At 35.9% G+C, this 25,870-nt stretch overlaps 1 protein-coding gene across 1 annotated transcript in view; it reads right to left on the bottom strand.

The window, feature by feature from the left end:
• The window catches only part of CADPS2 (Ca++-dependent secretion activator 2), a 220,420-nt gene that overhangs the window by 47,369 nt on the left and 147,181 nt on the right, over positions 1–25,870 (bottom strand). Inside the window, exons 18-22 of the mRNA XM_010004331.1 lie at positions 25,194–25,214; positions 15,596–15,699; positions 11,774–11,930; positions 2,869–3,010; positions 2,620–2,739 (exon numbers count right to left, since the gene is read on the bottom strand). Coding sequence (XP_010002633.1) covers positions 2,620–2,739; positions 2,869–3,010; positions 11,774–11,930; positions 15,596–15,699; positions 25,194–25,214 — 544 coding nt within the window. The remainder of the gene's footprint in view (positions 1–2,619; positions 2,740–2,868; positions 3,011–11,773; positions 11,931–15,595; positions 15,700–25,193; positions 25,215–25,870) is intronic.

Raw genomic sequence — 25,870 nt, forward strand, 5'->3', positions numbered from 1 at the left:
TCTTTCCCTTCAGCAAAGATTCTTAGGTAGGCCCATAACAGCTCTGCTGAATATGAATAGACTTAAACATGAACATGCCTGACAAAGCAGGGCCTGGGTCCTCTGACTCTATGTACAATCTGATGTGCCGTTCTACTCCATTTAAGGTGGGCGTTTATCACCTTGAAAGCAAAAAACAACAGGAAACACTGGATTTTGCTTGTCAGGTATTGGAGCCTAGGTTTTTAGTTACTCCCCATTGGAGAATTTAACTAGAAAGAGGAAGCTTTGTTCTTCTTGAAAAGGATGGGATGGGAGAAGTGGAGGAAATAAATTCTTCCTCCTTTCTTCCATGTAACAGTGAAAGTAAAACACTTCCCCCTCTGGAAGCTGAGATGTGTATCCAGCAGGAAGGAGGAAACTCATTAGCTTGGGAGGAGGAACAACTGGCTTCCAGTGCCTTCACTTTTCTTTTCTGATCCAAATACAATACATGGCTACTCTGAGAAGTTACTTGGCTCTTCAGAAGAACTTAGGTATGCTTATTCTTAAAATGCTATCTGAATTCTATGATATACAAAGGTAATTTAATACTACCTGGCATCTTGAATGTTAATTTATACACATTTTGTAAAACACAACTTCAAAGCTCTTTGTTTAGGGAAAAAGAACATGAAGAGGTGCCTAAAACACAGCCAGCACCTTGGCAGAGCTCTCCTTGAATGTGGTGCAGGGCAGCTAAAAGGGGATGATGATCATTCAAAGGTCACATGGTAGCGGGGACATCATTTGTCTCTTCTCTTGAGAAGCAGCAGAGCAACTGCTACTGCTGGTACGTCCTTGCAGCACATGCCAACCTCATGGTTTGTCAAAGGGTTTGAAAATGTCACTGACTAGTTTAGCATGTTATGCATACTTTGCCATACACAGCATGAACCTTACTATCAGAACATGTGCAAGGGGAACGAGCCAATGATTGAATCTCACTATACTTGCAAATTTTTTGAGAATACAGTCTAGGAATTTATTGCCACAGCAAAATCTTCATTTAGGAAAGTTCTACCACTGTAATCCTCCAGCCAGAATCTATATTTATTGTATATAAACTCGATATTCAAAGTATAGCAAATATAAAATATACAAGTTATTTTTAGTAGATGGCTGTGCTAGAATAAAGACTGCAAGAAGACCATATCTAAGATTGTAACAACTCTTAACTCTGAAAGCTATTCTTTAAAGAAAACCAAAACAATCCTTCAAAGCAAGGAAATAACAGAAAGGAACTGAGTAGCAGAAGACCAATTAATTTCTACTCAAAGCTGAAACTGTTGTCCCGAGAGGGACTTGCATAATCACATCAGGAGAAACCTAGCATTTTGAAAGTAAACAAAAGAGGTACCAAAGCCAAGGATGAAGAGGAATTTTGTTCCTGCAGAACAATAATCGTAATACTCAATAGACAAGTGCCAGAAGTCAGGGAGAGCACAAACTATCAACTCCCTTTTCACAAGGAGTGACATGGAAAAAATGGGGGTAATGGGCACTCCTGGGAAGATACTGATTAGACTCAAGAGGAAAATTGTTCACAATGGGAACAATCAGTCATTGGAATAATCTGCTCAAGGAAGTGGTGGATTCCCCAACAACTTTAAAGTGTTCCCCACTTTTAAGATTAGGCTGGACAGGGTGCTGGGCCATCTTGACTAGACCATGCTTTTGCCAACAAAAGGTTGGACCAGAAGATTCTTGAGGTCCCTTTCCACCTGGTATTCTATGATTCTGTGAACTCCTGCAGTCAATGATCTGAGTGCTTGTTAGGTGTGTTAACTCTGTTATAAAACCTGAGAAGACAATAATCGGCTAAAATTATCAAGCTTTTCATCTTGAATGTGTGTTTTTTTAAGTCTTTCAAATTCATCCTTTCCTAACACAACTTCAGCTAAAGTAAGGTTCTTCTTGCAGCTTTCTCTAACGTATATGAAAGTGTCCTCACACAGAAATCTGGCCTGTAACTATGGGAATATTTCCAGAGGAAAGGGCATGTCTCTTCTACCTTTTTTTTTTCTTATTATTTTAAAGAAAAAAAGCTCTGAGAGTTGGAGAGAAATAAAAAATATATATACATATTTTTCTCAAACATACAAATAAATGGATGTGCTTCTATTTTGGGAACTTAGCAACCTGTTACTATTTTCCTCTAACATGGATATTTAATCTAATGACAATATTTGCAATCAATGATTTTCAGAACCAATATACAATGAATTAATCAAACCCATGCAAAAATGTGATGGGCTGCCTCACTTCACAAAATCACAATCTAAAATCAATTATCCAAAACACTCCCCACTGATTGTTAATTGAGAAGAGTCAGTAGGTTGTTTAGGGTATTAAATACCATTCATACTATGACAGCCCTTTGCCAAGTTGATTTTTTAAGTTACCAGGTTAAAGACTGCTACGTTTCAATACACTAGAAAGCACAACTCACTAACAGTCCATGTTTGGCTTACTCCCAAGAAACAATCATTTCCAACTAAGAGATCATGAACAACATGCAATTCAAATATAGCTGCACAGAACACTAGCAAGGCCATGCAGAGCTGACATACAGTCAGAAGGTTACTGAAGAATACACACGTGGAGTCATACAAAGAAGTCATCCAGGTTGGTGTAGTAAGGTTAGGCATTTGTGGAAGATTAAGAGGCAAACTTGGAACTTTTGGAAGAGCTACATTAGGAAGACTGTTGGTGATGCTCCTGTGAAGAAATAAACAATGTAGGTATACAATAAAAAACTGAATATTTCGAGGACAATGGGGGAGAACATCTGATAAGACAGAAAGCTATAGGCAGGTGCTTTGTTCAGATCTTGCAGAAAGCACTTACTTGACTGGTTGCCATGATTCTTGTTCAAGACCTCTGTGAATGGACTGGGCAATTGATGATTCCATGAGATCGATGTAGCGGACAACCATGGGAACAAAAATTTCTTGCAAGTGCTTGTGAAACTTTCCATTGCACAAAAGGGCTTTGAAAACAAACAAAACATAAATAAAAATGTCAGGCCTTTCCCAACTTCATTTTGCTATAGGAAAAAGTATTTCTTAAAATGCTTTAGCACACAAAAGTATTTTAAGAACAAGATCCAGCTTGTAGGAAATACAGTTCATACAAGATAAATTAAGTGCTCCATAAGGACACTGCAGTACATTTTAAACTGTCACTGTACTAGGCACACACTGAAGTTATTTGTTGAACCAGAACACTTTTGCATCTTATTAAAAGTAACTATATACTTCACTGAATCTAAGCCTTGTCAATGTTCTCCAATACTTAGACACCAAGACAGAACAAAAACCTAAACCAAACAAGCAGTATTTGAATGTAATTAAATTATTTTTATTCTCCTTGTGCTAAGAACAAGGTTACAGTAAAACATTCCAGCCTGACTAGGCTATGTGCAAAAATACACAGATATTCAGCATTCCAGATGGAAAAAGGCAGTATGGGACATGTCCATGTTTGGAAGAATAGGAACAGTTTATCCATCTGCTCCATGTCCTCAGAAGCTGGTAAAGTCCTGAATCACTGCGTATAGTTACACACGCCATTCAACGAGCTCAGGAACAGAAAGCATGTCTTGGTATGCCCATGAATGTTCAAACATACAAATTGTGAAGGCCAGTGCTCACCACCACAATCCTGGCTTTTTCCATCCTGACATGTGCACAAACCTCATCAAGAGCTCACGAAAGTACCTCCCATCCAGTCAGTGTTCACGTGAAATAGCTTCAGCAGCCAAGTTTGCCACTTCTCCTCTGCCCTCTCAATTGTCTCACAAAATTTTAAAGGACACTTTCTCTACCTTTCCCTTCTGGAAGTTTGCTGATTCTCTGGTGTGATTATTTCCAACTTTACAGCAATTGTGGTTTCATAACTATTCAGAGGAAGTCCTGATAAATAGTTGCCTAAAGTGTTTAGGAAAGCTGACAACATGTAATGCACCTAGAGATGTTCTCTTGCTATTCAAAAGAAATGGTGTTGACTGGTGAGCACATTACAAGCACGAAGCATATTACTCCAGAAGAGTAAAGCAGCTATAAGCAGGATAAAATTACCTGCCTAACAGATGAGATTTCTTGCATGAAAAACTGTATACATGTGGAAATTGAAGATGCTTAAACCCTGAAAATTAGATTGGCACCACCATTGCTTGTCCCTGTACTGTCTGAAATGTTCTTTTAGCAAATCCTAACTCTTAGCACACTAATGTCCTGTCCCACCAAGGGAATATACCAGTTTAATGTGTCAAATGTGTCTATGTTCACCCATTAATTGAGCACTATTTATTAGGACCTATAAAAATATTCCCATGCGTACACAGAAATCATACAGGCACATAAGCTAAACCTGAGAAAAATATTCATTATTTTGGCAGTGCTCCTTTTTTCCCACCCATATTCTGTTGTTTCAAATAGTCTTGTGGGTTTCTCCTCCCACTTATTCCTGCATCCATGCTTCTCATTTGATTTGGATGGGTACCACAACCACATTTTGAGCACACTTCTTCCTCTTCTTAAGAATAAAAGACTGCATCATGGGGCCCAAAACCCTGGAAATCATATCATAAAATTACAATCCCTCTTGTTCCACTACTGATACAACTTCATGCATAACATATAAAAAATAATTTCTGTAACTTCCAGGAACTCCTTTGCCTTCCATTTGTGAATTATGTCCACCACAAACTGAATCTGGGCAAGATGGAGACTACAGGGAAAATGTATCATCAGGTTTCAGTTTCCTCTTGCTATTTGTATGGTAAGGAAGTGCCTTCGTTGGTGAATATCTAACTAATACTACACTAATTATTATTTTTTTTCCTCAATACATTGATCTGAAAGCAAGAACTATTTTCTTGAAAACATCTTTGAGGAGTAACTGGAAAATATGCATCAATCACTTTTACCTAAGGAGACAATATTAATGCGATCAGCTCTCTCATTTTGTTCACTGATCTCTTGCTAAGAATTTTGAAAATTTTAGCTAATTTCAACTATATTAGACACAGGGATGGAGACAGCAGATATATGAAGTTTCATGAAAACAGGCAGCTAGGAAGCAGGCAGAGATTATTAGGCTTTCCACTGAGAAAAAGGCAGCGGCACAGGCTTATTAAACACTTGAGAATCCACCCTTGAGGGCATGTATGAGTCCATTACAAACATCCTCCATTATTTACACTGCTCATACAACTACTTGTTAACCAGCTAATTCTGGCATAATTATTTGTATATTAGGCACTCAAAACAGTGTTATTTTTTCTATATTTATATATCCTAAAACTGCAGCATCTGTGACCAGCAATAACAACAACTGAGAAATATTTGGATAGCAACACAAAGGTTTCACAGTAAACAGCTGATGCACACTGCCTTTGAGAAACAAAAGGTGGCTGGTATCAAGCTACACATTAGGCTGATTTTTCAAGGCAACCTGGAGCTTAAAAACAGCAATAAGAATACAACTGTGTCAATTAAGTCAATACTGCTGCTTTATAGCAAATCAGTGTAAGATGGACATTAATCTGGCAACCACAGTTACTTGAAGGGATGAGCTTGTAGTTTACTGTTCTCTTAGCATGCTGCAGAAATGCTCTGCCATGAGTCCTACTCTGGGAATTACAGTAATAAAGCCTCATGGGCAGGAGAGCGACTCTTGTTATTTCAAAGACAGAATGAAATTTAAAGAAGTCACAGGCAATAAAAGCTGTTCAACTTAAAAAAGCTAAATGATTTTCCTAACACTCTGATACTAGTCTTAGCAGGAAAGTGAAACTTTCCAAAATGATGCCAAGACTCTTAATCTGACTGCGCCTCTGCAGAGATCCCTCTGTAGATGGGCACACGCATGAGTGTGCTGTCTCGGATCAACAACTTGGTGAGCATTCTGTTTTCCCAGGGCTGAGGACATGGCAGCTCTGATTTACCCATCTGGAGATCTCCGTCAAGGATTACTGCAGGGCAGGGAAAGAACTCAGAGTGCAGGGGTAAGTGATATAGCTGTGTATCATCAGCAGACTCATGACACTCTACCCTCTGATTAGAATTGATCTTGCCAAAAGGTACCACCTGTGCATCGAAGCAGATGTGAAACAAGAGACCCTTGAGGAAATGCCACACTTCAAATCCCTCAACTACCACTTGTCTTCAAAGCTATGTAGCTTAATTCTCCATTGTCTTGTCAACACGGGCACCCCACACACTCTTCATATGAGCCATCTCATATTCACACAAACAACAACAAAATGAAAGCCTATGCCAGGGCAAGCTAATGAATAGAAAATATAATGGAAAATGGATTACAGACACAGATGCCCAGATGAAAAATTATTGAAATATTGAAGCTGAAAGTTATTTAATTTTTACATATTAGATGGTTGAAATTTATTAAAGTATTACAAAAATACCTGATATGAAAAATACAGCAACATGGGAATGGGGTTTCTTCACTAACGGTAAGAAAAGAATTGACTGTGTTTGTGTAAACCAGAAGCCGTTGGGCTTCACAGAATCTTAGGAGTTGGAAGGGACCTCGAAAGATCATCTAGTCCAACTCCCCTGCCACAGCAGGATCACCTAGAGTACGTAGGTGATCACCTAGGGCTTGTTTTACTTTTACTTATACAAGCACATCTAAGGAGCTATCCTGGAGTCAATGTGTTATGCTGTCCTCAAAAGCTGCTGCAGAGTCAAAGGAAAAGAAAAATGACACACGTCTACAAAACTCTTTTACACTGACAAAATTAACACTTAGTTTATAATTATCTTGCTCTCCATAGGATTATTCAGAAGGCCTCACTTGGATTGTCTGGCATATTTTAAAATCCAAAATAAAACCAGTACATTTCAAGAATGAAATTTCCTTCAGGCTCCATATTTTATTCACAGCAGTCAAAAATCACACAACATCTTGTTAAAAGAAAGTTTATATTTCTGTTCATTTTCTGTTTATATTACCTTCTGCCACTACACAGCATTTATTAATCAGTTACTTAAAATGTGGTGAAAATTGCAAGTGTCTCATCTTGTATACAAATTGTTGTGTATTTTTACACACAAGACATACTTTAAAAGCAAATGTTAGAGATGTACTATATGGAAGCAAGCTGAACATTTATTTCATTTTTGTAAGGCAGAGTAACACAAAAAGGTATGTTGCACAATTTTTTTGTGCCTAAAACTCCCATTCAGGCAAAAAGGTTTTTGGATATTCTGGTAAGCAATAATGCAGCTTGATTTAGCTTGCAGTATCAGCAACCGAAACATGTTGTTCTTATGTGAAGGCAGTTTATGATTTCCAAGCAGGTCCAAATAGGACTGAGCAAATTTTTTTTTCCATGCTGTAGTTTAAGATAGGGGTTATGATGCTATACATATTTTCTAGTACAAAAGTGGTACCCAAGCTGTAAGATGGAAGGAAGGTGATGCTGTATTTGGTGGTGTTTGCCACTCAGCTACTAGCAATGGCAATAGTGGAAAAAACATATCAGAGAATTCCTGTTTGAAATCAATAGCCATGATAATGACAGTGGCTTTTGAGAGGCTAACACTCAACATATTGGTTTTCTAGATCAGCTTCATCAGACTGCTCACAGGTGTACAAGGCTGATTTAGAGCAGGTACACAGGTATTTCACTGAGTAAAACTTAATGGAAAAGGAAGATTACGACCTTATTTTATAATAATCCTACTTTTGATTGATTTGTGCCAATGTAGTAATGCAATAATGCATACTGTCAGTAAGTGACACTTGGAAATAAAACTTGATAAGAAAAGGAGAAGAATATTGAAGATACAATTGAAAAACCTGTAAAATAACTCAAATACATTGATACTTAATGTAACCAGGCATATGCCACCAAAAGATATGTCTAAAACTATCTTAAACGAAGAGGAATTAATACACATCTGTCTTGAGGTACTAAAAACTTGATTAACCTGAATAATTAAACAACTAAAGAAAGTAAATTGCCCTCTAGAGCAGTATCCTTCATAATTTATAGGCTCTGTGAACAAAAAGTAAAATGGTCAATACAGAAAACAAGACACAATCCTGGGACAACCATGTCCTTTTTCCTTCAATGAATATCCAATTCTGGAAAAAAATAAATTGTTATAATAGAGAGATACTGAATACTATTTTCTCTGTACAATCTGCAAAGCTTTACACAGTTGGGCATAATTGTGTATGAACAATAGAAACTTTGGAGATCATTCCAATGTAGACTGTAAAAGCACCTATAATATTTTTTTTCCCCAAACTTTTGCATTTTGAAAAATCACAGCAAGTTTATCTACAATCTCTTACTTATTTCCACAGTAAATGTATTTTTTTAAAAGATTTTTTTTTATTTGTTAGAAAAGATGAAATATTTAAAGGATAGGAAGATTATACTCCTCCATTTTTTCAACTAATTCCTCAGTTACACTTAACTGGAAAGCGATCACTGATGAATCCTTACTTGTTGTGGATTAAGGTAAGAAAAAAATAGAGACTCTTAAAGTGCCTCAAAATGGGAATCCTTCATAAGGATGTGAAGCTTCAGTCAGGACTCTCACTTTCTCCCTTCTTCTGCTTAATGAAAAGTTATGTGCTATACTGGAAAATGCATTTTTTTTTCTGATTGCTAAATTAATATTGGCTTTGAAGTATTCAGCTTGAATCTTGTACCATGTTTTGTACACTATGAAAAAGTAACACATTTGTCATTATTTGAATAGCAAAGACTACGCGTTTTCATTATCTCATGGTCTAATATTAGATTTTACTGATATAGTTATAAAAATAGACTTACATATAAGTTTTCTTTAATGCTATAAATGTTAGATTATTTCTTTATTGTTAGGAGTTCACTCATGTCAGGTTTGCGTGAAAACTGATTCCTGCATCAAAGATTTAGAGCTCATTTAAAGCTCCTGAGATAGAATAACACCCAGGTGTCAGTCCTCCAAATTTCACTGAAGATTAACCTAATATGCAATATGGTGACCTAACAGTTCTTCATTTGAAAGAAATCTGAAAAGTAATCTCTGATAGAGCTGGTGAACGAGACTAACCCAGTGGGATTTCCACCTCTTCATTTCCTAATGAGTTTTTTGATAATGAGAGGTGACTTTGCCAGTCACTGTGGGCTCTATTACGGCTAATTTGCTCCACTTCACTCTCCTTGTTAATTATTAACACTAGCCTTTTTATCCTCATGAGACCACATTCCAGTTTTTCCTTTTTTAGATTTTATTTTTGAAATCTATCTTTATGAAGGTGACAGTTTTCAGCAAAAGGTTTTCACTTAGGGTAAAGCCAGAATTATTTATTTCATTTTGGAAGACTATAATGTTTATGACATAAGCACGGGGAGACCTTTCTAATGGCTTTAATGCACTTGCAAGGTGAAAAGGCTGTTAATTAAAGAATAAGCAGTGAGGTATGTTCCACTTGGGAATCAGTTCCTGGTAGAATGGTCACTTGCCACTTGCTAACATTTCCAATGATAAGAAGATGCCTAATTTCCATGGTTGCTTCCCAATAGTTCTGGGAATAAAAGAAAGTGTATAATTTTCCAGATGGCTTTCCCTTGCCAGAAACTGTCCTTCACTATATCTATTACCATAAGGGAATGACTGAAATTTGTATACAGGTGTGACGTTTCATATAGCAGTTGTTTTGTGTTCTTCAGTTAAGGTTTTACTAGCTTTCTAACAATTGCTTTGACATAAAAGTTTGCAGAAACATCTTTCCTAAGGCTGCTTAAATAATTTAGTGTTATTATTCATTTAATCTTTTCAGCAAAGGATAAGCAGTAGCCTACCAGGAACCTCTCTGCACGTGAGGACAACCCTCAATTATTTCTATCACTTCTCTCAGGCTGGAACCAAAGTGCAAAGGAACACAAAATGACACAATAATGGAGTTAAAACTGGTGCCACAAATCATTCTTGTCAGACTACTTAAAAACTCCTCCACAGCTTTCAGAACCAAACAATTATTTTTAGTGCACTTAACATCACGACTAGCAATGCTATTCCTAAAGTGAAAATGTAAGATGGTAGGAAAGACACCTGAATATGGGCTTCAGATTTTTATCCCTGCCCATAGAGGGGGACTGGAACTGGATGATCCTTAAGGTTCCTTCCAACTCAAACCCTTCTATGATTTTATGATTTTAGATGACCACTCACTTCAAGTAATTCTAAATCTACCTTGTAGGAGTCTAACTCTTACGAGATCTGCAATAGTATCAAACAATTCCTACACCATTGTCAGTAGCCTTCGAAATAGAGCTTTTATTAATACCAGCATGGCAATTTTAATACATTTCCATAGTCACAATTGTCCAACAAAGGATCCAAACAAAACATTTATGAATATGAGAAACACTACTCTTTCATGAGGGTAACATTTAAGGAGAAATAATCAGGAATATGGCATTCCATGTATCGCTAAATGTCAGAGTATGGAAATGTTAATCATGAAAAGAGGTATCTAAAGATTGGATGTTCATGTTCTCTCATTCTGTCCTAGACCACACCCTATGTGGTGAAGTAACAGTGACTTTCAACAATCCTGTTGAAAATTCAGCTCTACTTTAGTGGCCCTGTCCATTTGCCCCTTTCTCTTCATGAAGTTTGTCATCCCTTGTGTTAGAGTGAATTGTACATTTGCTAGTCGCTGCATTTCATCATACAGTGCTCTGGCAAACAGGTACTACACTGAGATGACCTACATATTTCAATAAACACTTGGCAGCTAAGGTTAACCATAATACAATGACAAATAATGTAGGTTGTAATGTATGTAACCAAGGAGAAAAGCTCTTGAACACTGTTTTCCATTCTTTCAGTCAAGTCGTTCCATACACAGAGCTACCATTCTTAAAAGCTACTGAATTTCCACAGATATGAAATGAATTTTCCAGAAAGAGTTAAAAAGGATTTCTTGTATTTATAATTAAAAAATCAAATTTTGGAATAACATGGATCACTCAATAAAAATAGCATTTGGATCTCCAAAATAATAAAAAAAACCCCATTAAGTAATTTTATCATTAAAATAAAAATGGAACATAAGCAATTAAAATGTTTTTAAATTAACACCTCATCCATTTTCTTTGGTTTCATTAGTTATTTCCTTAATTCCATTATTAAAATCACTTTCACCCAAAACATGTCTAGGACATCACTTAACTATTTTTATGTAAATATTTATTTATTTATCTATATATAAATCTCTTCAAAGAAAAATACAAGCAAGATGATACATCTATCTCAAATTTTGGTCTCCAACTCAATTAATGATACGACAATAAACCAAGTAAAAATAGCACTCTGATTTCTTGTGTGTATCTTACTCCATTCATGCTAAGCCTACAAAACCTTTATAGATGTAACTCATTTGGAAGTAGTTTACATGAAAGCTTAGAAGGAAATATTAACTACAATTTTATTTCTGCACTATAGGTTAAATGTGAAATATCAAATACACATAATGCTGCCTGTACAACAATGATTTAAAATTGAACAATTTGTAAAAACTGAATGGTTAAGGGATTGCCTGAATAAGGACTGAAATGAGGCAAGGACAGAGAGAAACTGCTCAACTTTCAAGAAATGGAGCACACAGGCACTGTCGCTTTTATTTTGAGAACTATGTTATTTAGAAACACATTTCTAAGATGTAGGCATATTGAAAAACCTTATGCACACATTAAGTAAAAACCTGAAGATCTTACTGTCATTTCTGAGGGCATTATTCAGCAGCTGGAAAAGGGGGAAGCTGTCCCAGGAGTCCTGTGGCTGTGCCTCAAGTGCTGAATCCATATCAACAGAATACAGAGACAGAAACTTCTCTGCATGCTCAGCCAGTAATTCTGGCCACCAAGCAAACGCCTGCAAAGATGACAAAATAGAATTACTCAACACAAGTTACAAAGCAAAGAGATGTGTTGTGTCTATGGCAAAATACATTTGTATATGTCACTTCATGCCCTATCTCATTTAGGGAGGATGAACAGGCCAAGCAAAAAACGTGAAAATATTTTATAAAAGCTTGTATCAAAAACAAAAGAAATAAAATTATGCTGGGAAACATGACATAATCAGAACAAAAATGTAACATAAAAATTCAAGAAGGGAGTATAAATCTCTGTAACACTAGAGAGTAAAGAAAAGAATGAAGGCCTCAGCCTTGAAAAATTACTATATATACATCTTTTCAATTTCATCAAATTTTAAAGCTGTAAGTAATCAGATTAATTTGTTTTCCAAATTAATTCTTGTGAATACATTTTTGCACTCATTTGTTAATCAAAAGGGATGCTTTGAGTAGGAAATTTCATTTCTTGAAGAGCAGCTGGTTTTTTTTTCAACAGATACAGACCACTATTTAATTATTTTTTTTTGGCCTTAAAGATGTCCTCTTCTCCTGAGGGAGCCATCCAGTTTTTCTTCCACATATGCTGTAAGTATATCTAATATAAATACACTAGTGCATATATTAATTTTCAGTCACTTAACAACATATTGGAATTCACAGTTTTCTTTGGTAAAAATTTAGATTCTAAGGTAATCTTGACTTAAAAGAAGAGATCTGTAAAAAATAGTACATCAGTAAGTAAAGCCAGCTCCACATTATAGAATGTTTCACATACAACTCTTACACCTTTTCACTGTCACTTATAGCTAGGTCAGTATTGAAGCTGAGTATTGGATCAAAAGCAACTCAATTTCCTGGAGTTAAAGATGAAGGTGAAGTGACCCTATAAAATAGGATGAGTATCATATACTGCTGAGAGTTTGTTGCTCAGAGCTCATGAAAATACCTGTGAGTGAGGAATACGTATATTCTAGATAAGAAAATGACTTTGCTTTCAGACTTATACTCCGCATTTTGAACATTTTGTTTTCAATACTTATGAGCTACCAGCATGGTACATAGATAGCTTGACCTAGACAAGTGCTGAGCTCCCACAACTTCAGATAGAGTCATGGAAATCCCCACGTGAATTTCTGAGTTCAGATCCCTCGTAATGTAGAATTATGGACTCAGGCCTGAAAGGCATCAAACTAAAAGACAACTTCTGAAAAGTGGTCTACAAGTACAATTTTGTATCCTGGACTTCCTGATGACTGCCTGTAATTCTTTTCGACATAGGGAAAAGGAGAAAAGATAAATTGGCAGGGGATTTTAAAGAAATGCTGAGCATTGGTTCCTACTACTGCAAAGCACTTTATGTGTTGCAGTGTCAGGACTGAAGGATGCTGATTGGCATCAGAGTGAAAGGGACAGGTAAGGCATCCAAAATTTTGGCAAGAGTTTTTTTCTTCAAACTAGAGGAAGTTTCTCATCAGAAAATCCTGTTTAAATGGGAGCTTATTAAAGGAACAGACTCCTCACCCTAGAAAATAACTAAATGCAAAGAAATAAAAAAAGAAGAAATGTATAGAGGCACTGGCAAGTGTCCTTTTTAGGCAAGCAAAATATTCAGAAAATATTGCCAAAAACTTGAAACAAACAAAGCAAAACCAAAACCAGAAAACCAGTACATTTTCATTCCATCTTCTTCCCCTTTGCAAATGACACTCTGAACCCAGACAAAAATTCTTCTGACCCTCTCAACAACCACCCATCATTGCTCAGGCAGCAAGCAAGAACAGAAAAACAAATATTACAACTAAGCCAGTTGTTCAGTCATTAAGGATAATATGAAAACAATGAAAACAGACTGAAGGCAATTAGCTATTGGTGACACACATTCCAAGAAATCAAAAACATTGAGCAGATTAAAGTTCTTAGGTTTAAAGGTTTTTCTTAGGTCTAGTTAAAGTTCTAGATTTGAAGTTCTTAGGTTCTAGAATAACAGACAAACATGGCAATACATCAGAAATCATCAGAACAATTTATGCTACATATTCAATGCACAGCTCAATGCTATAAACTGTGAAAAATAATGCTTTGCTCATCAGGAATCACATACCTCTCTTCCCTTTGGGAATCCCAGAAATTTGGAAGTGTTATGAATTAAAAAAAAAATAAAAAATCTAGTATTAAAAACTGTGATACACTATTTCAGACATTACGATTCTTTTTGTCATCTGCACTATAAAACAATGAACATTTAGTTAAAATTATAATATGAAGTCACCATGTTTAATTGTCAGTTTTGAGCAGAGAATGCATAATCTTGTAATCTTGTTCTCAGATATATTTTAATATTGAAATTCTGCATGGTCTGTATATTTGAGTAACATTGAATATTTTTTACATCAATGAAGGAAAGGGAAAATGATCGTAAAATTATCTTTTTTATTTTCAAGCTGTCTTAGATTAGATTGAAAACATTTGATGAACTGATTTTTCTGAAGGCACATGCAACAGTAAATTTACCCTTCCGAAAAATACCCCATCTCTGATTGCAAATATGTAGCACGGAAAGTGATCTTTGAATAGAGATGTTTAATTGTGCTTGTATCATTTGATCTGTTTTTTCTGTGTTCTTTTGCAGAGAAGTCTAATATTCTTAAATAACTCAGATCCTCAAAAGACAAAGACAACACTATATACATTTTATTAGGTAATCATTACAGAGTAACAGAGTGTAGAATAGGACCTCCAGGGAATTAATCTCAAATCATCAAAACAGCTGTTTCTTCAGTATAGGATAAAACATCTATAACAAGCTCACACATGACAGATGCAAGCTAAAAACTGGATTCCATAGTGTGATATAAAAGCAGATGTTTTGAATTATCATATTTATAAACTACATCTACTAAATAATTTTTTATCCATTTGCATATTTTCCTCAAAATATTTATTGAGTTTTTGAGAACACTTTATACACGATTTCCTGAGCTTTGGAAAACTATTTTCATAAATTACATGTTAATAATCTATATAATAATTGTGTGTACCTGGTCAAGTTTATTTTTGCAATGCTTTGATATAAAAGGTGCTATAATTCAAAATACTATAAATATTAGGGTTGTTGTATCATGAAGAGGAAGACTTTAGAGTAAGAAACATGAAATGGTTTTATTTTATTTCTTCTACCTTATAATGACATTTTAAAAAGCAGACGTTTAAAAGCAGTACTTTTCTAATAAACAGAAGAGTAATGTGAACGTGATTATTGTACCCATCTTTATTTTTACGTTAAAATAAAGATCTACACAGAATTATGAAAACTAGCATTCAGTTATATTTTCTTTCTATTTTGAATGAGAAGTGAAAAGTTGGAAGGAACAACTGTATAAGGCTATGAATGTTTTCCATACCATTTCACCACCTCCAGCACAAAGATGCTTTCTCTATTTTATGCTCTTTAAATTTTCATTTCTAAACCTGCAGTCCATTCAAGCGAATTCAAGTAGAGTTTTATTTCACTTCACGTTTCATAAGCTTCAAGCCTCTTATTCCTCTGTAAATGTGAACTGCCTTAAACATATGTCAGAAACTAAAGCTAAAATGTTTCTTGACAGAATTGCTTCGCATCAGGGGAGAAAAAAATCTATGAACAAACCATTCCCTACAGCAAATGCAGTTAGGGCCTCACCTCTGAATGATGTTCTTCATTTTGCTGCAATACTTCAATACAGAGTTCTGCAAGGTGAAGAACCTCTTCCAATTTTCTAGCAGGTGTTGCTTGGTTCATGGTCTCTATATGAATATAAAATGCAAAGCAAAATTGCTTTAGTTACAAATGATACTCACCAGTAAGAGAAAATAAAGTCAGAAAGGAATAGGAATGGTGCAAGTTACAGTTTTCTGAATTATAAACTATTCCATGTGAAGGACAATCATTTAATACAAGTAAATGCAGCAGATCACTAGAAAGAGAAAACATTTAATTCACAAAAGAATCACTGATCATTATAAACATTGTGTAATTTATTATGTGAGAACTAACAGGTGCATCAATGTATTAGATGCTCAATTTCTGCAACAAGCAAGCTCTAATTCTCTCCAAGGTCTGTTCAGTTTCTGTTATTGTACTGTCAGTACAATGCAGTTCTCACTAGAGGACTCATTGCTGTCATCAGCAAGATTCACGAATTTTGCAGCTGTCAAATATTCAAAATGTTTAATCTAAATAAGACATTATATTTTAGGCATATTTAAAAATAAGAAAAGCACAGATCATCATAATTATTAAAATAACTAATTTATAATAACTAATTATTCAAATAACTAATTTTCTATCTGCTGTTCAACAGTAAAGTGAACCATAATGAAAAGCAGCACTATAAAATAAATATTTTTACAATAGAATTGACACAAATCTACTACAAACTCCACACAAAAGAAAACATGGACAAATGCAAAAGCTACAAATTACTCAAAAAGAAAGCAAACAACAAAAGGCACAATAAATGTACCTAAAACTCTTACGGGTCAATTAAACTCAGTTCAGATTTCATTTAAAAAAACATCATAGGACTAGGTCCCAGGAAGAGTAATGGAAAATAATTAACCTAGTCTAATCTATGAAAGTAATTTGTCCAACTCCATCATTGTATCGTTAAGAATAACTTCAGTATTAGCTATCTGAGCTTGTTCATTTAACAAAGCTTTTGCACATAAGTGTAAACCATGGGATGGAAACGTGTTGTACAATATGATAATATATAAAATATGGTCACATTAACCAGGTTTGCAGATGACTTACGAAGCTGGTAACATAAGATGAGTGATGGTTTCAGGAATCCTATTTACTCATTTTCTGTGCTTGTTCATAGAACCATAGAACGATACGAGTTGGAGGGGACATTAAAGACCATCTAGTTCCACTTCCCCTGCATGGGCAGGGACACCTCCCACTAGATCATGTTGATCAAAGTCCCATCCAACCTGGCCTTAAACACATCCAGAGATATGATATCCACAGCTTTCCTAGGCAGCCTGTTCATGGACCACTTGAACAGCAAATCACATGAATATTCATCTTCATATGCAGAAAATCCTGCTGACATTTCTTCCCCACTTTATGCATTCATCATGAAACAGAACATCAGCAGGTTAATTGAAAAACCTACATAATCATCTTGGTGTCAGCAAGACTATCAAACCGCATACACTAAGTATTTTTAACAGTTAGCATTTCTCACGAGTCAAAACAGCTTTTCAGACATCTTAAAGGCCAGTGGCCTTGTCCAGTACATTGAATTACACAGCTCTAATGCAATTTTTAAAGAAATATTGGATTAGAATCTTCAGCAAACTTCTACTTAAAGGTTATTACAAAACCACATTGCTTTCATGCAAAATATAAAGCAGGCAAATTTGGTACTGAAGGATCTAAAAAAATTATTCCAAATCTTACTGAAAAAAATCCTATTTTTACCAGGGTGTGTAGTGACAGGATGAGGGGCAATGGTTTTTAACTGGAAGAGGGTAGAATAAAGTTAGACATCAGGAAGAAATTCTTTAGTGTTAGGATGGTGAGACACTGGCACAGACTGCCCAGGGAGGTTGTGGAAGCCCCCTCCCTGGCAGTGTTCAAGACCAGATTGGATGAGGCTTTGAGCAACTTGATCTAGAGGGAGGCGTTCATGCAGGGGGGTTGAAACTAGATGATCTTTAAGTTTCCTTCCAACCCAACCCATTCTATGATTACTGTGTTTAGGAGGAAAAAGTGGATAAAAACTGTACATTTCCCTTTAGGGTGAGTATGGTAAGTTTCTGAATGATGTTTCATGACACGAATGACTAAAAATGTGGGATGGATTAGGCTCAATGACTTCCAGTTTCAAGTTTGCATGAAATTCCCTATGCTATTTACTAGTTCACTCTGAAACTATTTATTATGTGCTGAAAACATACAAATTACTCTTGATGCTTCACACAGATTTCAACAATATCTGAAAAATTATTTTCCACTAAGATTTATTGATAAGAAAACTTAGCAGAGAATTGCACTCACTCTGCAACCTTGGACAAATCTCTCTGATTTTGTTGGCATTTACTTATTCGCAGCATAAATAAATACAGGCAATTTCATGTGGATGGTATTTGGTTCCCAACACTTCATTCAGCCTTCGTCTAAAGCTTCCTTTTTCATCTATAAGTTACCACTGCAGCTAGTCTTTTTGCTCTGCAACTGAGGACCTTCTGCTTCCCAAAATCTAGTGAATGTGTTACAGATAACCACCATTTAAATAGATGTATAAAGAAGGAGCTACAAAGTAATTTGAGAGAAACAGAAATAAATACTATTTCTTTTTTTTACCAGATGAGTAGTTAATATGAAATATGAGTACCAATAAGCTCTTTTCTGGAAGTTTTAGAACCTCCAAAACATCTGAACAAAACACTGTGCTTGTCTTTCTAAGCGTAAAAAAATTACAGGAGTGGAAATCAGTGCTGTCAGTTTTCTTTATATCCACAGTGTCTTTCTTCCCACAATTACCAAGGGTTGTTAAATTGTGTTTACACTGCTCAAACTAACAAGTTGCAGCAGGAGTTGAGTCAGTAAATATGCTGCTTGACATCTTTTAGAAAATAAACAGAAAAAGCCATCAATCAACTGTTTTCAGCTTCACATTCTGTTGAAATGAAAAAGCGAGCCAGGCTTTGCAAATAATGGATGCTCTCTCAAGTGCACATTGTCAGGGAGTCACAGAGGTACCAAGAAAATATTGTTAAATGAGCTAAGTTAACTGAATAAAATGTTACTGAAATGAAAAGGTGACTGCTTTGTGGACCAATGGAGCCTAAAGACACAAGAGACTGTCAGATCATCCAGTATGACCTCCTGTGTCACACAGGTCAGAGAACTTCTCCCCATTTCTCCTTTCTTTAGGTCACTGGGATGTCTAAAACCTAACAACAGTATGTTTAAAAGCCAACTTAAGATTGCTTTCCAGAAGAGAGCTTGTCCATGAAGACAAAGGTACCATCCACCTCTTTCTTTTTCTCCTCACCATGTAAGGTACTCCTCATGTGTGTTTAATTTCTCACTAGCATTTGCTGATTAAAGACGTGATCTTCCTCTTCAGGTATGAGTGCAGTGCAACTGGGAGGTATCTGTCTCCAGCCTGCCAATCTCCCTGCTGTGGCACTGCATACACTGGTTTTCCCTGTCCAGCATTTCATCATTCCTCCTTTTCTTCAAACAAGCATATCCACACCAAGACATTTAGGACAACAAACCAGTCTCCAGGTCACAGGGTCTCCCACAGACAAATGGTAGGTGTATAGGAAAAAGGAGAACTGTGCTGAGACCCTGCTTTCACCTTCACATCCAAACAGCTAGACGGGGCTGGAGACTCCTGTGGTGATGTTGCAGTTTAGGATTTGGTCCAGCTCATTTTATGCCAAAGTGCATAAGGAGCCTGAAAGTGACATGCCATTGATGTAGAGGGGATGACAGGGAAGTCCTGTACTAAAAAGGCCATAATAGAATTTGATAATGCAAAGATCTCATAATCTGAGCTGTATGGGGTCAACTCTGCTCCAGTAGGGCCCACTAATTCAGACTTTTAGACACGTGAAAGCAGCAAGATTGCTTCTAGACTTTTATCAAAAGCAGTACAAACATCCATAAACTGGAGCTAATTTATGTTACTAGACCTGAACTGACCAGAGTTAATCCGCAACTGGGATAATCCACTCAGAGTTAATTTCAATTTGACTGTGGTGGATTTTCCTGGAAATTCTCTCAGAATTAATTCTGTATGAAAAATTAAGAAGTGGACATCTGGAAGAACATCCTATGTTATTCTGATTGAAAAAACAACTATAACCGTATACAAATAATGGAATTTAGACTTAATTATGAAGTTGAAACTATTATTTCCCTAATTGCTTTCGAAGCATTGAGTAGGATTTTAAATTCTAGGGACAAAAAAACTTAAAGATTAATTACCTTTATCACCAAGTCCAGAGAGATTGTGAGATTTGTACAAAGTTAAAGTTCATATCTCCTATTCTATAAACCAGCATTTTATAAAGTGGGTCACAGTGTGGTGTTTTCAGTTTTTAAAAATTAATCATAGTATTCAATGGAGTTAGCTTCATGAGTCAATCACAGATTTATTTTTTTTTAAAAGGAAATCTTTTGGCTCATGTCAAGCTGGAAAAAGAATGGAACAATAAATTTGAAGATGTAAAAGCAAAAAAAAAAAAAAGGTAGAACTGAAAAGAAATACAGCTTTTTAATTACTGATCAATGAAACTTAAGTGATGTTTCTTCATATTCTAGTTTTGGCACCATAGATCCTAGCAGTTGATATTTTCTTCCTTTCGCTCATTTCTAATTTCTCTTCAAAAGGGGAAAGAACTAATGCTTTCAGCACTTTCTGCTCCTGTGGAATAAAATCCAAAGGTAATAAACTTGGTAAACTGAAGAGCTCTCTGAATGAAAGGACCTTGATAACACCCCAGACTGACAGAAAATTGGCACTTAAAAGTGCAGACTTAGTAACAAATGTTTTTAAAAAGCTAATAATTTTAAGAGTCTAAATTTTAGAGAATTACTGAAAGATGAAAATAGCAGGTAAGGAGGAGCGAAAAGTGATGCTGACAATTATTAACTTTATAGCCAATTTCAAAGAAATTACTAAATTGAGGACATAAATTGATCAGAAACCAGAATGCAATTTAATATAGTTTGCAAAAGTAGGTTTCACCCAACTTGTGCAGTAGCTTTTCTTGATAGGATATTTTCTTAGAAAAGAAATTCAGTAGATTTCATCTGTTCTGACTTTACTAAAGCATTTGATACTATGCCACATGGGAAACCTACCAGTTAAACTGGAGAAAATGAGGATTAAGAAAGAAAGTATGTGTTGAATAAAGAAGCTGCCTCAAGAGAAAGGTGGTGGGTAGTACTGAGAAAGAGCAAAGAAAGGTTTATTGAGGAAATCGTTGAAGATCCATCTTAGGGCTGAGCTTCTTTAATATTTTCACCAATTACTTCTGAATAAATATTAGGAGTGCACTGATGACAATGTAGTAAAACACTGGCAATAAACAGTCGGGTCAAAATGCAGGAACAACTGGATAATCCCAACAAATGGGAAAGAGAACCAAATTTAATACTTGAAGACGGAGGGTACATGAACGTTTTTGACACATAAACAGCAATAAACATTTGCTATAAACTGGGAACTTGTCAGCTGTAAATGACAGAAACTGTGATGACTGGGTTGAATTAGCTTTTCACAGAACGGCTGTGTGCCATGAGCATGACACAGACATGCAGAAACAAGCCTGCCTTGGATATATTAGATTAAACATTTCTGGTATAATAGTACTACTAGTACTGGTACAGGCATCTCACAAGGATGACTGTGTAGATCTGGTCACTAGTCTTCCATAAGGCAGAATTAAAACTTTAATAGAGAAAGGCTCCTTGATTGATAAAAATGAAGAACAGGAGGCTGAAACTGAGACAAGATGATGAGAGCCTAGAATGTATAAGTACAAAACAACTGTCTGAAAAAGCATCAAAGGACAAGAAGGCATTGAAGCTGATGAAAAACTAATGGAGGGAACTATCTGAGATAAAGACAAGGTTCATGTGCTAAAAAAAGAGGAACTAATTTGATTGTAAGGTGATTCCTATGCCTATAGAGCAAGCAGGACTTGAAATAGTCCTCACATGTGTGAAGCAGGGAGCAGAAAAGGGGAAAAGCACTGACAAAGACTGACTCAGCCCAGTTGTTAAGAGGATGTGGGTACATTTAGTAAGGGGGTAAAGGATGTGGACTTAACAATCTACAGTTTCTTTTCCAGTCCTCTGCTCCAAAACTGAAATAAGGGATGTTTGCCCATATCACCCTCTTTCCATTTAGCTGCAGAAGAAACAGAGATCAAGAAGTTGCTATGCTGCTGTGCAACTCACCCATTTTTGTTTGTTCAGTGAAATGAACATGCATGGAGAGCTTTAATCAAATCCTCTCCAGGTACAATGACTCTCTTCACTTGCCTTCTCAATTTCAATAATGTTTGTAGTGTTCTTCTTAAGTCAGATAGATTCTTCTGAGCTTTGAGGGCATTTACATACTACCCTTCCTTTAGAAATTTGTATGTAATGAGAATGTTAACGATCGATGTCCTTTAAAAGACAGCAAACTGTTAAGTTGCTCCTGACCTTCTGTTGTATGGAGTTAACAGTTATTCAACCTAAGGCTGTCTGGTGGAAAGACATATTGGGATGACAACCGTAATTCATCTTTGAGCAATTGTACACTACACAGCAACTATTTGCTCAAATTTTAATAAAATGTATTATCATTCCTTTTATTAACACTGACTGGCAGAGGGAGCCCAGTATATTCAGTTATTGAAGATTTTTTAAAATAATGAGTTAAAAGACAACTACCTCATAATTAAAATCTTTACAATCTGTCTGTTGCCTTTTTTCTCCACAGTCATTTACCATTTTATTTGCTAAGCCCATCCCTTTTTTTCTCCACAGCAAGGTAATGCCCTTGTTCTGGAAAATTTATTTATATGTAAGTTTCTATCACTTCTCTAGGCAATGACAGCAGCACTTGCAGAGTCTGTTACTCCTCAGCCATTCAGATTTCAAATACATTTAAATGTGGAAAGTCATTCATTTCTGAGAAGGAATGAATGAAGTATTTTATTACTCCGTGTGTGTGTTAATGTATATGTATAAAATAAAAGTAAAAATATAAATTCTGTTTAAGGAAGGCCATCTCTTCTATGAAGACAGGCTGAAAGAGTTGGGATTGTTCAGCCTGTGGAGAACAGAAGGTTCCAGGGAGACCTCATAGCAACCTTCCAGTACGTGAAGGAGGCCTACAGGAAAGCTGAGGAAGGGCTTTTTACAAGGGCGTGTAGGAAAAAGGGAAATGGTTTTAACTTGAAAGACAGTAGATTCAGATTAGGCATTAGGAAAAAATTCTTCACTATGAGGGTGGTGAGACACTGGAACGGGTTGCCCAGGGAAGTTGTGGATGCCCCAACCCTGGAAGTGTTCAAGACCAGCTTGGATGGGTCTTTGAGCAACCTGGTCTAGAGGGAGGTGTCCCTGCCCATGGCAGAGGAGTTGGAACTGGAAGATTTTTAAGGTCCCTGCCAGCCCAAACCATTCTTTGATTCTATCTTATTGGAAGAAGAGAAAATAAGCCATATACAAAATGATTTAAGAAGTACTTTAAGGTAGTGAAGTCTCAAAAGCAGCATATGTGTTGAAATGAAAACTGTTTATACTTAAAAAGAGATTTTCACATATTGGTGCTGCGATCATCTCCTTGACAAATCATAACTACTACTTGGCTGCAAACTACAAGGGCATTTGATGAGAGTTCTTAGTTCAAAATTACAACAGTAGGTTTGCTGCTGTTCTCCCCATAATGGCAATTATACTGACTGGACAGATTAGGTACTCCATGAGAATTTCAGCTGTACATGTTGTACGGAATGACATGCTGAACCCTGTTTAATTGTCATTGCAAATGTACTTTTTATTGAAAAAAAGCTGTTCTGTATTTATAAGAGTACAATGACACGGGAGCGCTATATAAAATGTCACCCTGACTGCAAACGAATACTGTTGATGCAAGTGCTGCTTATACCACTGTGTCTGCCATTAAGAAAGTAACCATCATCTTCTGGGAAAGCATTCAGAGTCTTGTTCAATTGTGACTGTGAAAATGAAAGCACATGGGGAACAGACCTGGGAACCTGGCAACCACACTGCTGAAAAAGGATTCTTGCAACAAAAAGAATTTGCATGTTGACCTCTGTATTACCTAACAAGGACACTCCTGCTATTCAAGATTCTCTGTACAGTATCTAGTGCACAAGTTATAGGGTAAGTAATAGTTATAATGAAATAGTTTTCTTTATTTTCCACAACAACACAATATATAGTATTAGGGCTAAGCACCTTGCACAAGTTCATGATGAAAACTGCAGGAGTCTAGATAGTGATGCCAACAGGAACAGGATTTGTCCCTGTTAGCCAGGCTTAAATATAATTCTTAGGGGTGTCCTTTCAGCTGCTTTACCTTTTGCATCAGAGAAATGTGTTCAATGGGATACAAAATTCTGATGGAACACAGACTATTTACTCCTTTCAATAAAACTAATTTTTCTGAGTTGTCTTAATTTTCAGCTGTATTTTTAATCAGAAGTGGAATTTAATGAAGCAATTAAATTATAAACACAGCCTACAAATCTCTGGCTTCACCTAACTCACACAGTGAATTTCCATTTACTCACTATATATGATAGGCTTTTCTTTCATCCATTCTCTAATATAGTTATTTGCCAGGTCACTTAAGGGACAGCTTTGCAATCCTAACATAAGAATGTGGCAATAGTTTCATGCATAAACCTAATGTAAAATGACTGAAATCAGTTACAGTTGTTTTTTTTGTTTAACTGCATGCCATCTGTGCTTAGTGGTCTATATCTCTGAGAAAAATAAGAATAGCAAGCACGTGTGGCACAACGAAGATTTGTACTTGAGGTGAAGGGCCTGAGAGAAAAGTGTACAGCTGGAGTTTTAGAGCACGAAGGTCAAAGGACACAAACACTAGTTCTCTTCTTTCACAAATTAATTTCAAATTTTTTATAAATGTCTCATTTGAAGAAATATTTTCTTCAACACCTACAGGTGTAAAAATACTAAAGGGAGTATTTGTGCTATCTAGCTTTAGGTATCCTAGGGCAACACTCTTAAGAGTGCCTTCGTATTTGATGGTGTGAGATAGGTCCTTTCACAAAGAATTTGTTGAAGGAGCTTCCAAGCTCTGTGAATCACCAGCTTTACAAATTCTCCTATCAAGTTCTTAATCCATAAATCCAGTAGTCCCATTTTAAAAATGGATACTATTTTTGCTGATGACTATGAAACTTCATTTCTCTAAATGCACAAGCTGATTTTGAATGTAACAGTCAAACTTTTCTGCATTACTTAGTTGCAGCTCCTTCACAGAAACTACAATTGTATCATATTCCAACACATAACATTATAAAAATTCCTAGGAAATATGCACATCATAGTTAAGTAATAAAGAATACATGGACTATACTACATCAAAATAATTTTCATGTTCAGACAGGTTCTGGTCAGTATCTTGATACTGTTGAAATCAACAGAAACAACAAAACAACAGACACAACCACACACTACATCTGTAATACATGCAGACATGCACACAAATAATAATCACCTGAATCCTTCTCTGCTGTTGCTAAATGAAAGAACAAAAAAAAAAAAAAAAAGGAAGAAAAACATCATTACAAAAATACAACTACTTTAGTTTCATTAGAGTAGAATAAATATCAAATAAGGAGGTAAAATCTTAAAAACTTGAGTATAGCAGTGAGGGTTCTGACAGTCAGCTCACCCAAGTGATGGGTTTTGCCAGCTGAGGAAGAAATGGTGTATGTTTTTAAGATAGTATATTTTATTTACTAGTTCTATAGTCTTTATTTTAGGCTCCCTGCCTGAGTGTTCATCCATATTGTGCCTGGGAATTTAGAAACATAAATGTCAGTAAAAAGAATATAAGCATATTATTTTTGTTAGAGCCTTCTCTGCAACTCATCTTCTTAGGTAGTTACTATAGCTGATAGCATCGTGCAACAGTTGTATTTTGACTGACTGGTACGATGTTGTCCACTGAAGAAATATTCAAAAAAAGCAAAAAAAATACCAATAATGTGTGACAGCTACATCTGATGACATCGGTAATGTGAAAAAGATAATGACTGTTTGGTTTTTCTATGCAATTTGAGGAGTAAGCAGTTCATGTAAACACTAACAGATATTCCTTGCAAGGGAAGAGTATTATTTCAGTGCACGGATATAACAATGCTCCCAACCTCCCTAAAGAAACGGAATTTA

Source organism: Chaetura pelagica, unplaced genomic scaffold (genome assembly GCF_000747805.2).
Source record: "Chaetura pelagica isolate M959 unplaced genomic scaffold, ChaPel_1.0 scaffold68, whole genome shotgun sequence".
NCBI classification, from domain to species: domain Eukaryota; kingdom Metazoa; phylum Chordata; class Aves; order Apodiformes; family Apodidae; genus Chaetura; species Chaetura pelagica.